The following is a 17,568-nucleotide window of genomic DNA, read 5'->3' on the forward strand; positions in this document are numbered from 1 at the left end:
TTGCAGCCTTGAAAATCAGTTATCTTTTGACTGAGGTTTCTTTATTTGACTAACACAACCATTTCATTTGTGCCCTCTCTATGCACCTATATGGAACTCTTAAACATAGAAAAGCTGGTTAGCGAAAAGTGGTTAGCGCCAACGACCATGTACTGAGGCCTTAGTCCTCCATGCGGCTTACCTGGGTTCGAATCCGGTCTGTGGTCCTTTGCTGCATGTCTCTCCCCTTCTCTCATACCCCCTTTCTGTTATCCTACTATCAAAAAAACAAGCCACTAGTGCCATAATAAAAAGAAAAAAAAAATTCACCATTACAGGAAGGAATTATCTACTCAAACTCAATTTTTTTAGGTGTAGATATTTTATCTTGTTATCTTGTTATGTTTTTTTTTTCTTTTTTCAGTGGCAGAGAGAGACGTTATAACCTTTCAAATATACAACGGAATCCAAAATTGGTACAAAAAAAAGGAAAAATGTTTGTTGTTTTGATTGTTTTTTTCCATATATTGCTGCATTTAGTAGGTAAGAGCCTTACAGAACCCCAAAGTGGCATAATATTATAAAAATTAAATATAAATACACCTGAAAGGGTGTGCATTAAATGCTTTTCTCAAAATTTTTATTTTTATTTTTTTTACAAGCTGTATATTTTTCTTCAGTTATTTAGCCAGTTTAAGCATAATGACTCTTCAGAACAAAACTTTTACAAATGTTATATAAAAGTACTTTATAAACCAAGCAATATATTGTGCAAATATTAATAATCCATTCCAGTTCAATATGAATTTAATTATTATTAATTAATTTCATTACAATATTACCCTGTCATGCATTTAGATTTAGTTCCCTACAATGCAGACGAGAATGCAACGCAGTCATATTAATTTGAAAATTAAATAACAGTTGGTAAGAAGAATCTATGCAAAGAAACCTAGCCAAGACTTAATGTTGAGTTGTCACTGAGTGCATGCCTCTGCTGATGGCAGAAAGAAACCAGTTCTGTTTAGCAACAATCCCAGCAATTCCAGGCTCCATATGGTTATTATATTATGATAATGAGCAGGTTGAGCCAACAGAAATGAGAATTGATCCACAAAGAGTTAAGCATAACTCTGGTGGAGTGGTGGCCTAATGGTTAGTGCATTGCCTTTGGGTGTCGGAGGTTCTGAGTTCAAGCCCTACTACACACTGCCACTCTGGGTCTCTGAGCAAAGACCCTTAACCCCACATTGCTCCCAGGGCACTGCCCAGTGGCAGCCCACTGCTCCCCAAGGGGATGGGTTAAATGCAGAGGTGAATTATAACATTCAATTGTTAAGAAGAGTAATTGAGAGAAAAACACTAGAGCATGTTTTTGTTAATATTATTTTACAGTCATTCTAAACTAATAAAGACCAAGAACAATGATCATTTAGTTTAAGGTTGTTCTGTGCAACACTGTGTAACTTTCAGCCACTGGGGATGCTAAAACTGTAACTTTTAGGTTTACCACCTCTGAGAGCAACAACATTGTACTGTCACCTAAAGATGTTGTGGAGGATGTCCTTTCTCCAGGTGGAGCATCAAAATAAGCGGTCCTTCTAATTGTCAATTATTCTGGTGATATGTTTACGTAATACCGTCCTACGTTCTCGTCCCCATTTTCACTTACCGGTGCTGGGCCTGACATAGTGGAAAAATTGCAAATCTTTCTAATAAAACAGTCTCCCTTCATGATGTGGAATCTAGTACAGGACTTGTTTGGACCAGTGGATTGTCAATGTATGGTGTTACTTGTTTGTTGCCTAACAACACTGCTCACCTTAGTTTGCTCTGTCTAAGGAGAGTTTGGCTGCTCTAAAGCAGTGCTTTTGGTCACATGTGCCATTTAGCAAAAGATATGACCCTCTCCAGTTACATGGCATCGTTTTTGAGAAGGGCACCCCGTAGGGAGCATCAGTATGTGCCAAGTGCTCTCTTTTGACCTAACCTGGTCAAAGAGAGGCTAACCTGGACAAAAAACAAAAAAAAAATACCATAATCATACTAGTTAATTTTATTTATGATACTGTTCTTCTATTAACCTACTGCTAGCAAAATGTATAAATATATAAATTGTTCCTCAATGGAATTTATGTAAGATGCAGCAACTCTTTTTTTACAGCAAAGAATATAAAAATTAACTGCCTTAACAAAGGTTGTTTTATCTTGTTCAAAACTGGGACTAGAAATGCTAGACAATGCATCTCATATGTTCTAGGAACTGTTTTAGTTGAAAGTCTTGATGCCATCTCTCTGTGTTGGACAAAAGATTTTATTGATGCCTGCGATTTAGAGTTAAGAAGCTCATTTTATTTTATCTTTGAAAAGGATTAAGAGCATATAAAGTGTAAAGGCACTGATGTTTAAGATAGTTAGAGAAGGTACCTTAAGAGAACGTTTGCCTTTAGGGGAAGAAGGAAACATGAAAACAAAAAAGGTGCAGCATGAAAACATTGAGAGGGAGACAATGGCAGATGGGGGTGTTTTGAGGGAGGCTTAACTGGTGTAAAAAAAGAAGAAAATACTTCCTTAGTGGCAGGACTCTGGTTGCCAAAACAGCAGTAGCTGTTCAGTGATTGTCAACCTGTCAGATTTCTGGAGAATGGAGGAAATTACACATTCAACCAGCCTGTCGTAAGAGGCAGTAATTGCTGTCAACTTCTGAATAAAATATGATTGAACATTGGATTCTTAAAGGAGGAGGAAATGTTTGTGAGTGTGAGCGCTGAAAGGATATCTGTCTCTTTGTCCATTTGTTCTTTTCACCCTGACTACAGCTATATGCAGAGCCTTCTCTAAACCAGAAAGATGTGACTTGTCATGAATTAAATATGGCTTCCGAATCATGTGTTTCTTCAGAAGTGGGCAGGAGAGAGATTCTCATGAGTCATTAAGAGTCTCTGAATCAAGCCATAGAAAGTACTGGTTCCCTTAGATCCAGGCTATATGATTACCGCACATTTAACACCACCATATTAAGCTGAATTCAGCAGAATTCTGTGTTGTTTAGGTTGTTCCAAATTATAAAAATCAATGTCTATGTCATGTTGGAAGTCTGCTGTAAAACGTGGAGCAAACAGATATGCGGAAGACGTTGATCTGGTCAGATAAGTTAGAATTGGAATCTTTTTGGCTGTCATGCAAAATGAAAACGTGTGAAATATGGCGATGCCATCATACAAAAAACTGGATGGTGTAGAACAAAGGTCTACCTAAATCTAAATAACAATCTGCGGTAAGACCTAAATTCCAATGCTCAGATATATTTTTTAAAGAAAGATTGTTGTTAGGTGTTTCTCTGCATTCTCTGCAAAAGACTCACAGCTGTACTCAGAATCCCGATGCTATTAGTGGGTGAATTCATATCACAATACCTTTCAGATGTTTTTTATATTGAATATTTAGCACTATCAACCAATTTACCAAATGTTGGTTCCTTGATTCTAGTCTATTATAGCCTTAACCTGCCGCCCAAGTTCTGCAAAAGTTCAGCTCTTCCAAGTCACTGTATGTATTAACTTATAGCTTCAAAATTTTGCCCAAATCAGCTTGTTTAAAAAAACAAACAGCAAACCAAGAAAATTGAAGGACATAGCTAAACAGTACAGAATAAGAGATGGCCGTATGATGTTTGAAACCACATTTTTAGTGAGTACTAAGTAATGCAGAGCAAGAATGCAGCAGAGCAGAGGATAAGAGGGAGGGAACAATGTCCTTGCCAGAGCATGATTTAGGAGCTGTGTATCAGGCCCGGCATTATGAGAGCCACGAGATATACAAGCTCCAGAAGGCCAAACGGGACGGCAGTAAATCTGTTACCATCTGTACCATTCCCAACTGTGTGTATCTTTGACAAATACACATCCCCAGAAAGGGATTACATGGAGAAACCAGCCAAATGGGAAAAGACCGGCCTTACCAAAACCAGCTGGCTTATTAGAAGAAAGACTTACATGGAAACCAAAAGAAACAGAGAGGGTGCAAGATGTTGCACTGAAACAATTCAGACTTTGTATCATTAAATCTCCAAATATAAGTTATTCAATATATTATCTGCAGTTATAAGGATATAGACATTATAATCCTTAAAAATCTTAGTTTAAATATTTATTTTTAGGTACAAATTGCCTTTAGTTGTATTTTTTTAGGAAGTATACACACTGAAAAGGGATTTAGAGAGAGGAAGACTTGTGGCAAAGTTCAACAGGCCAAGAATCAAACCCATGACAGCTGCATCAAGGACCAAGGCCTCCATATATGCATTGCCCAGTTATCATCATTACCACCACCACTTCCATGAAATACTGTCACTTCCTGGAAGACATCCTTTTATGTACTCTTTAATATGAGTGTCCATGACCCTAAGATGGTGAGACAATATATAAGTCAGTGTATTGTTTGCTTTGTTTGTGGAGCAGTCTCTTTACTGATAAGATGAATATAAAGCCAATAATGTAGCCCTAAAAACACTAATCAAAGACTGCAGTTTTCATATCACAAGTGTAACTTTTTAGTTTGAATCAGTCTGTTGTTTTTACTAGTTTATCAGACCATTCATTAACACTTTTTTTTTTCTAGGAGTTTAATTAACCATCAACATCTAAACACCATTTGTTTGGAAAATAAATTAAAAGAGGCAATTTATACTGTAAACCATTTGTGTACTTGTTTACTGAAGTAATAAATCAAGAGGGTTTGGTTTACTGACATTCTGATTTGTATACAGGCAGCTTTTTGCAAACAAAGGATTTTTTCCCCCTGCTAGCTCTTAAAAAGAAAACAAGTTACGTTTGCAGAATCAAATGCAACAATCAGCTTTATACACTGTCTTTTGTTCAAACAAACTCAGAGAAGGAAGGTTCAAATACCAGGTAGCAATTTCTAAGCCTTTGTTTCCTCGGTATAGAGAAACGTAAATGCCCATGTTGAAGTGATGTCTTCTTCAACTTTCCATAAAGCAATTTCTATATTGTTCAGTTGTTTTCATTATAAATGCTGTGTGCTAGAAAAGGTCAGTGAAGCCCGAAATCCATTTTAGCAGCATTAGTCATACAGACAACAGTATTTTTCTATGTAAAAATGAGAAATCCCAATATTTATATATATTTTATGTGTGAAATGAGATCAAAAATAACATTATAACAATAACATTTTTCTGTTAAAACAATAAGGTGTTTTAACAGAAATAATCACTGAAAAAACCATTGCTCAATTAATCAATTTATTTTAAATATACTGTAATGCTGAATCATTCCTTTAAATAACCCTTTAAGTCTTTGAGGCATTGCTGTGTCCCAGGTTTAAATATCATTGTGCACCTCGTTGTGTGAATGCCGCTGTGACTGTCATTCATTCAGGTTTACCTTCACCTAGATGAATGGCCAACTTGGTAACCATGGCAGTATTAGTCACTGATCTTCTTCTAATCTTCTTCTCTGTTCAGAGCACAATAAAGAGGAAGTTGCATGGAAGCTCTGAACAGTAGCCATATTTTGATTTCTGCATTAGTTGCTTGTTTTCTGCTTGAGCTCTGATAGCTTCTAGCTGTATTGTTTTCCACCAGAATGTACCCATCACCTTCTGAAACAGCTCCTTTTGTCCTTTGACTTCAGCTCCACCCCAGTTTGTCATCCGTCCGCGGGATCAGATTGTTTCACAAGGCCGTACCGCCACCTTCCCGTGTGAAGCCAAAGGAAATCCCCAACCGGCAGTTTTCTGGCAGAAAGAAGGGAGTCAGGTAAGAGCAAACACTTTTGTCTCAAACTGAGAAAATAGTTGAGTATTTCATCTTAACATTTTTACAGCCTTGTCCACTATTTACACGGGCCCTTGAGGACAGTTCAAAACACACAGAATATTTTTTAAATCTTTTCATATTAAGATTATATTCCTAAATGACTTGTGTCAGAATTGTATTAAATAATCCAAAACAATATGAAATGTGAGGGAAAAATACATAGCTTTTTTCCCTTACATGCAAAGCCCATCTGTCGAATACACCAATCATGTTAATAAAACTTATGAGATGAAACGAAAACAGAAATCATAAATCTACTTTCAAAAGCTTTGGATTTGGAGACAAATAACCTTGTACCCTGACCACATCTTCCCAGTTATACAGGGATCCTAAAAGAAAATAAATAGGTAACTAGGGCAAATGCTCACCTGGTAACAACCATAAACAAAAAGCTAATACTCCAATAGATTTATTTATATCAAAGCATATTCATTAGGGGAGTGGCGGTCTAGGGGTTAGGGCATTGCACTTGGGTTCCATAGGTTCTGAGTTTAAGCCCCAATCCCATGGACTGCCACTCTGGGTCCCTGAGCAAAGACCCTCAACCCCCACACTGCTCCCTTGGGGTGCTACACAATGGTCGCCCACTGCTCCCCAAGGGGATGGGTTAAATGCAGAGAGTGAATTTCATTGCTCTGTACTTGTAACAGGGTAATGACAATAAAAGCTGGGGGAAAAAATTGTTAGAAAGCAAACCACAATTATTTTAATTGGCTTGGTCTACCATGTGAAATCAAAGTAAGATACAGGTTTGCTGTTGTAAAGTCACAAACTGAAAAAAAAACGTTGTGCTTAGTGCTAATAATGCTGATTTGTTTGGATTTTAAGTAAACACTGGTACTGTGTGTAGACGTTCATGCTTCTTCTGCCCTACACACACAAACATGCACACACACTGTTGAAGCTAGACTCTCCATTCAGTGCCTTTACTAAAGACACACAGCTAAATGTTTGTTTCCAAATGATAGTGAGCCTGGAAGGCCTTTAATCGGTTTTCCCTGAACCTGAACTGATAAGAGTGATCCGATTCCTCACCTGACCAGATAAGCCGATTCAAATACCAGGACGTCATCACAGCAGTCAACAGAGTGCCAATTAGGAACATGTTGGGGCTTGTAGGTGAACCAGATGTATGAGTCAGCTCAGGCTGAGGTTTAAACACACATGATTCAGTCATTTATTGCCCAGAGGCCAACAATTATAGAACAGTTATTCTGTAAGTCGCAAGTTCATACAAAGATTTGAAATGAAGCATACAGCCATGGATGACCTAACGCATCACATGTCACTGAAATAGGAATCTTGTCTGCACTTATGTGTCACTATGTCATTAAAGCTGAAAATAAAGCGAATACACCACAAATATTTAGACAGGTACAAACTCATCTTTGCCTTGTATTTGTTCACATATCCTTTTCCTCAGAGATGAGATACAAAGGGATCTGTTAAGTGAGCAAATTAAAGGTAATTAAATGTAGCACTTTCCTCACACTCCAGGATAATAAGTTCACAAGCGCATAAGATGGAGACGGCTAGTTTAAACAAATAATCTAATTTGTTAGAGTAATCTGATGAGATATGATTGAATCAAGTTTAAACACACACAAATAAGGACTTGAAATAGATAATAAGATTTGGAGAATTAAGTTTTCTATCCTGAATAGAGATATTTATCTCTAATAAATACTAATAAATGGAAATAATAATCATCACAAAGGTTTTGATTTTGCAAGAGAAATTTTGCATTATGCACCATGTCACAAAGGTGTTTTTTTTTTCAATTGTTAATTCAATAACATTACCAAAGTATAATGTTACCCACCCCAGAAAAAAACAAGTACAGTGTACAGTCTAATTTAAGCCTCCACCAGGCAAATAAGATATACTACAGTCGTGTTAAAAGGGAAGGACTGAAGTTATAAATCTCACAAAGCACAAAATCTTTTCCTAAAATTCCTTGGAAAAATACATCAGAAAGTGTATACATGTTTTCCAGTTTGAGCTCGGTTGAACAATTGGAAGATGAAATTGCTCACTCTGTCGCTATAGCACTTCAATCTCTTTGTTTGTAAGTGTGCACAATCTCCTTGTGTTTGTTAGAATTTGTGGATGGATGATTTTGTAATTTGTCCGAGGTGCACCGTGTTCATGTTCTCTCTAATTGGCTGTTTGTTCACCTTCTTTCAGATTCTCCTATTTCCTAACCAACCCCAGCAGCCCAACAGTCGCTTTTCAGTGTCGCCCAGCGGAGAGCTCACCATCTCATCTGTGCAGCGAACAGATGCCGGCTACTACATTTGTCAGGCTTTGACCGTTGCAGGCAGCATCCTCGCTAAGGCTCAACTGGAGGTCACAGATGGTGAGGGGAAAACATTGACGGTTGACTTTTTTTTCTGTTCAACATCAACACATGCCTTAGATTGTTTACTAGGTTCAAAGGAAAGACATTTGTGCTTTATCAAGTTTTCTAAACAATTTTAAATCAAAGACCTTTGAAAGCATGTAAAACAAGCAGGAAGGGTTTGGTTCTTGTCGGTATTAAAAAAAATAAAACAATAAAATTTAATTAAAATTCTCCAATCAGAAAGAAAGCATTGCCCTTGAGTTTGTTTGCTCCATGTCCAGAAATTGTGTGAGGCAGAAATATGTGTATACTGAAGGTTTTGAGAAACGGGGAGGCAGAGAGATTAAGTGAGTGAATGACAAAAGCTTTCCATGGAATGAATGTGGGCCTTGCTTAGCGTGGGAGCCTCTAATCTGTTCAGCTGCTGTGATGGCAAGACAGACGAGTATTCGCGTGCCTGTTGAAGTACCTGCTAGTGGAGGGATTAAAAACAGTTTTTTTATGTTTTCACTGTTATAGGTTTGTCTTTCAGATCATCCCTATATTACTCTGTTGTCTACAAAATTATCTTTGTAAAATTACATCAGCCATAAAGTACCATTTTCCTGATTTATCTTATTGAAGGTAAATATTTGATTTGATTTGATGTGTCCTTTCTCAGAATCTCATTACTACCATAGTCAGCCAGGTGGATGTCCACACATGGCATTGTGTTTTATTGTTTTTTTTTTTTAGGGGCGGGGCATATATTGTACAAATTAGTGTCAGCACTTCTGGCTTGTTTCTGGTTCCCAGCAAGGCTGGCTTCTAGGGCCTCGCTCTATGGTTTTGCTATGCGAGCTGGTGGGTCAGAGCTTCTGGCAGCGGGGGATCGCTGGAGATATTCTTTGGGCAATACAAGCAAGCTGTGCTTCTAGCTCTCTTCTCATTTGTGGTGTAGCAGCACAATCAGGCGGGATGCATCTAGTCTGCTTGCTTTAGATGGAGGGGCAAGAAGGCAGTTCCGGTCAGTTTCCTTGGTTAAAGAAAATCTGGAACAGGGACTCAAATTTCCACGAAGAGGACCTTGGGTTCTTCAGTTCTCCAGGGACTTCCTTTATAATCCTATATCAGACGCGGTTCTGTCAGTTTAACCGGGTAGACTATTAAGGAAACTCCTGTTTTCAAACATGACTGTACTCTGCTAAGGTACATCCTCTTTAAAGCAGTTTAGATTGAAAAAGAGAAAGATGGAGGCTTGTTATAGTAATTTTATCACCTAGGGTATGACGTTGGAGCTGTGAGGCATAATGGGAGATGTAGTTAGTTTGTGTGTGATGATCCTGGCATTACAGAAACAAATCCAGAGACTAGCTGATCCTGACAGGTGCTAACCTGACTCTGCCAGATGGATTTGCTCCGCATATCCATCTGGAAACCTTTGGTTGAAGTAATTTTGGGAAGGGGCGAAAATACTGGTTAGCTGATTGGCCTATGTTGGTGATAGAGGGGCCAAATAAACCAATCAGATCAACGAAGCATATGACGTACTAACAGCCAGGCTACTCTTGCCGAAACCAGTCGGGAGAAGAGCAAAGTGCAAAGAGCAGTGTTTTGCTCTTCTTTCAGTGAAGAAATACTCTGTAATTCCAATAAAACTTGCTGGATAGCCACGCTAACGCTAGTTTCATCGGCTGAAGCCACCATGTTCTTTAGACTGAACCGTCGCGCTTCTCGTTGCGTCACACCTCAACCCGCCTCAAAGCAACGCTGATTGGACGTGCGTTTGGTGAACGGCTCCAAATTTTCTTCAACGGAGAGTCTCCAGACTGACTAGCGAGCGAAATCTTGAAAGCTCGCGAGATCAGGATGGTCTCGCGAGGCTAGGCATCCAGCCTCCAAACCTCCACTGACCCCCCAGCTTAAGCCAAATCAATTAACCTTCCACCAAACCAACATTCTATTGAGGTCCATCCATACTACCATGAGTGGCAGCAGGCCAGATGACAACCTCCCTTAAGTGTTTTGTTTTTATTATTGTAGACCAACCCAATCCCAATTTGCTCTGTAAATTCTTCCTCCTGTCATACTTAGGCGGGCAGTTCTAGTGATGTCGATAGTCATCAGGTTACTCTCCAATGCAGTTTCAATATATGTTAGTAGGAATGCAATTTTATTTCGCTTTCAAATGTTTGCATGATTTAATTTGTTTTAAAAGTACATTGATTATTTTATTTTCCCATTGAATTTTTATATCCTATCTTTTCAGTTTTCTGATTTTCACTACTTATGAAAGACTTTATTTGGCTCTTTCCTCATTAGGGAAGGCGTTGTCTTTTTTTTTGCCATGAATGTTTAATTTTGCTGGTAAGGGCAAATATGTTTTCTTTGTATTTTGCTTGAATGTTTTGTGTGTTGCTATGACAAATGACAAATACTCATTACATTTTTTATCATTCTACTAGAGGTCAATTTTTCTTCTATTGAATGCAAACATTTCATTTTATATTTCTCTTATATTTAGCTTTTTTATGAGGGAAAAAGCTTAGCATTTTTTCTCTAAAAACTTGTTAACAAAAATGGTGAAGCAGGTCTAATGTAAAATCAGAGAAAGGCGGACGAACTAGAAAAGGGCCAGGGTAAGGTCACGGCCACACCTGCCGCAGTCTTTGTGTGATTTACTGCCCTGTGTCCTGCCAACAGTCTGCTGAGTTCAAGGATATCTGTAATGAGAAATTCCTGATCCAGAGACCCAAGGCCAAGTTGAGCTTTGCCTCCTCCTTTTGTCACCCCTGCATGCCATCCACACATGGGTCACATTTCCTGACAAAGCATGGATGTCTGTTTTTAGATGTGCTTCTGTTAAACCAGTTGAACTGTAGAGTGCTGTCTTCACTCATTTAAGGCAGACGGTACACTAGAGTCTTGAAACTACCATCCTGTAAGAAAAGCTGGAGGGTTTAGTAGAAAAGGAAATCATTTTGTTATGCATCTGAAGACAAATCGATCTTTGTTTCATTAGGAAATCATGCTTTCTTTTTTTACAAATAATTCAAAGAACAAGACAGTTGCTGTTCATTAGATTGTGCTTACATGTGCTCTACAGCCTCTGATTCTTGTAATTGGATTTGCCCTTAAAACAAAATATTTTAAATTAAAGTGCCACATTTGGCTCTTGATGGATAATCTATCTAGCTTCTGCACATTTGTTCCACCTAATGTCTCAGCTGACCCCGAGCCAGAGGCTGACTGTAACTGCACAAAAGTGAATTAACTTGAATCACTTCCTTTTGTCAGGTGGAAGTGTGAAAGAGAAAATAAGGTTTGGAAGTGAAGGTGTGATAGCGTGTTCAAAAGTTAGTGAGGTAGACTTGGTAATTAGCCCCTGCAGGTCTGACATCATTAATCCATACTTTCTAATTAATGTAGGTTCTCTGATGCCATGGGGACTCCACATTATTCAAGTCTAAATTATAAACGGTCTCAGTGCTTTTGTGGAAATTCTGTTGGAGATCTTCACTATTTCATCAAAGTGACCCAGAGGCTTTTTTTTTCTTTTAGCAATTTAAGCTAATTAAATTTCTTTTATAAATTGAGCTCAAAGCATTCACCTAGAGTGAAATGGAACAAAAATTGTCCAAAGGATAGTGTAAGAATGTTGTTCAACAGTTCAGTGATAGACTTGATTGACAGAGAAATGTTAATTTTGTTCTAATTTTGCTCTAAATGTAGTCTTTATGGGGGGAAAAAAGGTAAGAAACATGTGAACGGGGGCCATCTGCTCAGTTTAAACCTCACATTGAACATTTTGGACTACAAGAAAAAGACTATGAGTACACCATTACCATGGTGAAATAAGGTGGGGATGATAATATGCTCTGAGGATGCGGTTCTTCAGCAGGTTCACTGAAACTGGTGAGATTTAATGGTAAGATAGATAAAGGTTCAGTGCTCAGTATAATTCTGTAAGGGTGCTTTTTTTCAGCATTAAAGGTGAGCTTTCCAAACCTTAATCTAATTTAGAATCTGCAAAGTCCTGAAAATCGATGTTCACATTCATTCTGCAGCCAAACTGACTGTGACTGAGTAATTATGCAACTAATGGTTAAAATGTTCAATTGAGAGATATAGCCCTAATAACCTGCAACCGAATGTGCAGCAGAAGGCGCTTCTAGAGAAGATTAACTCAATATAGATACACACTTTACACACATTTAATGGTAGTATATTTTACACCAAACTTCTTTTACTTTCACCTCACAAGTATGCATATTTTTTTTGGTTTATCGGGAAAAACAAAGAAATAACATCCATTTAAGTTAATAAAGGAACATTTCTTATTTAAACTCAACTTTCTCGCGCCCCACGTTGAACATGATGAAGTATTTATCTGTCCCACACTGATTCAATAAGGCGAGTCTCTCTGCCCGAATGTACCACAGAATCTAGGGTGGTGTATAAAAATAAGACTATCCAGGGAATAAGTGGAAACTGATGTAGTTTCTCTCCCACATCAAAGAGCTTAGGAAACCCTACTCAGCTTTATGTTCCACAATTACAGGAAATACAGGATATGCTCATTGTGTGTAAAAAGATAAACAAAATAAAAGTCCACTCTATGACAGATAGCCACATTAAACTCCCAAGAATGTAAAATGCTGTGAATTAGTTAATTTGTAAGTTACCCATCTTACATGAAAAGCCTTGTGCTGTTCATTCTAAAGTGATATTTATGCTTTCTTTGTATTCCTTATTGGTTTAGTACTCACAGACAGACCCCCACCTATTATCCGCCAAGGCCCCTCCAATCAGACGCTTGGGGTGGACAGTGTCGCGCTGCTTAAGTGCCAGGCATCTGGAGACCCCATCCCCTCTATCAGCTGGCTGAAGGATGGGGTCAGTCTGTTGGGAAAGGACTCCCGGATGTCACTGCAGGAGCTGGGCAGCCTGCAGATCAAAAACATAAAGGTAAAATATCTAAGCTCCTCCACCTTGCAAATGTATTCATACCCTTGCATTTTTTTTTACATTTTGTCACATTTAACAACAACAAACTATACTGCAATCGAATGGTGTTTTTAGAGTCATACCAACAAAATGAAGCAGAAAGGAAAGAGAATATTGCTTTTCAATTTATGTCATGATTCAATTATAAAAAGAAAGGATTGCTTTTAAATCCATCCCTATTTACTCTACCACAATAAAACTCTGATGCATAAACACAATCCACTGCAACCAAATGTAACCTGTATACATCTTAGCATAATATAGCCGTCTTAAGTGCTTCAGAGGCTTGTTGGAGACATTGGCGAACAAACAGCTATATGAAGACCAAAAAACACAGCAGACAGGTCAGGAATTAACATATAGAACGAGATGATAAGGAATCTTTTGACAAGACTATGGTTAGTCATTCATTTAAAATAAAGCTTTTATGAGAGATTGGCAAAAGGAAATCCATTATAAACGAAAGCTATAGGTAGTCATTTTTTCTGTTCCTGGAAAATATAAAATAGCAAACATGTGAAGCAAAAGCTCTTGTCTAACAGAACAACATTTAGGCCTGCTTGCAAAATATGTGGTGGATAACTAATGTTAGACATTATTCTGTAGTATTCCCATTAAGAATAAAAGGTAGTGGTGGTGTCATGTTATGGGAATGCTCTTTTCAGAGAGACAGAGAGGTGGGTTACTGGAGATTTCGAATGATTTAAGACTTGGGTAGTCTTTCCCTTTTATAATGTAAACAACCAGGGTCCAAAATTAACACTCGCCTATCGCCAAATGTGACTAAATGTTTCATTTGGTGATTTAATGCCAGAGCATCATTCGCCACAAGCTGAGTAATTGTTAGAACCACGGTTGCTCTTAAGTAACGGTTTTATTGATGGTCAATCTATCAGATAAAAGTATTTTGCACTTTTTTTAATGAAATTTAATGAAATTCTAAATTACAACTTTATATATTAAAACTAAATGACCTTTTAATTTAAAGCGGAACACCTTTTTTTTTACATTGGCCCCTTAATTTTACGTTATTACATTATGTTCTACTCCCCCATATTAGTTGTGTGTCGTTTGGAGCTGTTCTAAAGATATTCGGTTTTGCTATACTGTATCTGAGTAACGTCTTCCTTTGGGCAACGAGTTGAAGGCACAAACTAAACTGTTCACAATTTATAATTTATGGTACGCCAGCATTCGTAACATGTAGGCGAATCACTGTCCCCCAGACATCCGTGGTTATATTTTTTATATTTATATATTTTTTAAACAAAGCGGAGTGTGTATGACGTCATTTGCGCGCCGAACTGGAGTTGTGACAGGCAGCCCGGGCCACAGGCCGCTACGTTCTATCCCCTATATTCATTCAGCTAGCTAATCTGAAACGTTCAATTCCATTTCGAGAGCAAGATCATCTGTGGTAGTAGCACTAGACATCTTCCAGATAGTAAAACTAGCAGCAGTTCAGTGGACAGGATGAAGGAATGGTAGCAGACGCACGGATGACGTCATACACACGCCGCTTTGTTCCCCTTTAAAAGTGTTCATCTAACATAATGCATTACAGAAACAATATGTTTCTTAAATATATATGAGAGGAAATATTTGTATTTTATCTGGCTGTTAAAAATAATACTTGGCCGGTAAATAATTTTGTCCTCTGCTCCACTTGGCCGGTGAGTCAAGAAGTTAATTTCCGACCTTGTAAACAGCCCTGAACATGACCGCTGAAGCATTTCTGTTGTGGCTTTAGAATTTAGCTTGAGTTATTTTTACATAACAAATTGGCCAATATGTTGCTTTGTAGATATGGTAAACTAAGTGTAGTTATAAGACGAGTTTTATTCAAGTCTGCAAATCAGTGCAAAATCATATGATATGATGCCTTAAAAGATGAATAGCCTTCATTGATTTTTTTATTAAGTGTTTGATAGCATCACTTTGAAAAGCGAAAGCTTCAAATGGGCTCAGCTGTAGATAGTTGAATGGACTCCAGCTGTTTAGGGGAATATATATTCACTTACTGATATATATATACACACACACGTATACACGTGCACATTTATACTAGATTAGATTTAAGAGGCTCACATCTTCCTTTACCCACTCAGAGGCCTCAACGGAATACCTATTATGCTTGACAAAGCTGCAGACCACTGACATGTTATTTAATAAATGGAAGTAAGGCACGTGGACTAAAACCAACAAACAACCAAAGTTCCTAAGAGAGATGGAGAGACATGCCAGCTGTCAACAGTCCAGGGGATCCAGCAACCCACCCTAAATTAATTAGCCTGGCTTTGTTTTGGTCAGGGTTGGGCAGTGGGGAAATAAGGGGGAGGGAGGGTGGGAAAATGATGGAAGGATGGTGAGTGGAAAATGGATTTCATTAAGAAATTAGCGTCAGCAGTTCGAGATACTCACAAATGAGCGTCATTTTGTCCAGCAGGGGGCTAGCATGTAAAGTGTCATCAAAGGGGACTTTTCACTCAGGGTGTTGGAAAGATCTGTGTGTCAGTGCTGTCAATATGCTTTTCCTGATTGATGTTTTTAATGCCAGCTTTCAGACTCTGGGATCTATACATGTGTGGCTACCAGCTCCAGCGGGGAAACATCATGGAGTGCTTTCTTGGAAGTCAAAGGTAAAGCAAAGTGTGCATGTCAGTGTAACTGCATAAAATTAGAGTACAGTTGTTTATTTTTACATCTGGAAAAGAGTCTCTAAATGAGTATAAAGCTTGTAAGTAAAATAATCTTTCACAGCAGTTGCATCATCTCACACTGAAAAACATGCTGGTGTTTTTTCTAGAGGGAAATATTTTATTAGTTTACCTTCATTCAAATATTTCTCTCAGTGCATATTGAGAAGAAAACTTAAACACTCATCTTGTATTCTAGTTTTGTCAAAGTTTTTTGAATTATTGCTCTGTCAACTATAGATATGGAGGTGTTTCATTTAGCTATTTCCTAATTACGATTACCACCCTTAAGGGCGGTTTACACGGCAGGATAATCGTGCCCATCTTCGTTAATCACGGAGGTGGTCCTACCGTGTTCTTTGTTAAGATTGATTGGGTTCACTTGGTGAAACATCTGGAATCCTCTGATATTAAATGGAGGATATCAAACATGTTGAATTGTCTTTGCCCGCTATCCTACCGTGTGTTGTGTTCCCCCAAGGACAGCTTTGAAGGGAACATAATATAAAAACATCCCAGATATTCTCTCTTTATTATGAGCTGTCCCAGCAAATAGTTCTGGTCAGTATTGATCTGAACCACGACACAAACCTCTTTACCTGCAATAATCCCTGTTTAAAAACCAGCTTAGACCTGTGAGTAATAGAACACGCCCGCTCATTTTCATTAAGTGCTTCATTTTTGCAGCTTCAGCATAATACTATCTTAACAACAGAGCACATCTCCTGATAATGTATTACCAATGATCACTGTGATCCCAGATGACCAGCGGTAAACAAGTTGAATGCAGAGAGGCTTTTTCTTTCTTTCTTAAACACCAATACTCATTTAAACCAGAAAGAATAAGTTTCCTTTATTAAAAGAAGTCTCTTTTGAAAAAACTTTATGTATCTGTAGAAGTTTGGCAAGATTTATTGTCTGACAACAAAAATGTTCTTAGTGAAATGTTTGGTGTGATGTGGCCGAGGAAAACAAACAGTTTGACCCCAGATTTTTATGTTAACTGTGATGTCTTTTTAGATTTGAAAATATTCAAATCGTGATCCTATGTTCTCCTTTCTTTCCCATTTTAAAAAGGGCAGGTAGAAATGACAATCTGCGGGACCTCATGTTAATTAATTACAGAGCTAGGAAGACATTGATTTTGAGTAAGGAATTGAAAGTTTATTTTGAAAGTAAACCTTATATTTTACTAATTTATTGACATCTCCCCCTTTAAATAAAAAAAATAATTTACTTTAAAAAAAAAACTTAATTGTGAGATGTTGCCATTTAGTTAAGTTGGAATACATTTGGAAGGTTATAAAACTTCTCAACTATGACCTGAAGGCTACATTTGTCTTCTCCAAACAGATTCAGCTGCGGTGATAGTTACCAAGAACTTTGATGAGAAGGAGCTTCCAGGTCCACCATCAAAACCCCAGGTCACTGATGTTACCAAGAACAGCGTGTCCCTGTCTTGGCAGCCTGGGTTGACTGGAGCATCTCCTGTCTCTTCTTTTGTCATTGAAGCATTTAGGTTTGTCTGCACCAATTAGAAACCTGACACTTATTTTATAATTTTTTATAAGCTTTGCCCTGGTGCCAACACCAGTTGACTGTTCTCTTTTTCTATCGCATTGGAACATATAAAAAGCATTCTAGTCTTTGTGTATATAATTTTTTTTACGGTAGATTAACATCTGTCAGCTCATGAAAATAAATCTGTTTTTTTAAAGAGCTTA

At 37.9% G+C, this 17,568-nt stretch overlaps 1 protein-coding gene across 12 annotated transcripts in view; it reads left to right on the top strand.

Annotated features, from left to right (window-relative positions):
* The window catches only part of robo2 (roundabout, axon guidance receptor, homolog 2 (Drosophila)), a 381,767-nt gene that overhangs the window by 306,799 nt on the left and 57,400 nt on the right, over nucleotides 1-17,568 (top strand). For all 12 annotated transcript variants that reach the window (XM_038291987.1, XM_038291983.1, XM_038291985.1 and 9 more), the window contains 5 exons: nucleotides 5,634-5,758; nucleotides 8,006-8,177; nucleotides 12,904-13,109; nucleotides 15,706-15,787; nucleotides 17,198-17,363. In XM_038291987.1, coding sequence (XP_038147915.1) covers nucleotides 5,634-5,758; nucleotides 8,006-8,177; nucleotides 12,904-13,109; nucleotides 15,706-15,787; nucleotides 17,198-17,363 — 751 coding nt within the window. The remainder of the gene's footprint in view (nucleotides 1-5,633; nucleotides 5,759-8,005; nucleotides 8,178-12,903; nucleotides 13,110-15,705; nucleotides 15,788-17,197; nucleotides 17,364-17,568) is intronic.

This window comes from Cyprinodon tularosa, unplaced genomic scaffold (assembly GCF_016077235.1).
Source record: "Cyprinodon tularosa strain WSP-4 unplaced genomic scaffold, ASM1607723v1 ctg305, whole genome shotgun sequence".
NCBI classification, from domain to species: domain Eukaryota; kingdom Metazoa; phylum Chordata; class Actinopteri; order Cyprinodontiformes; family Cyprinodontidae; genus Cyprinodon; species Cyprinodon tularosa.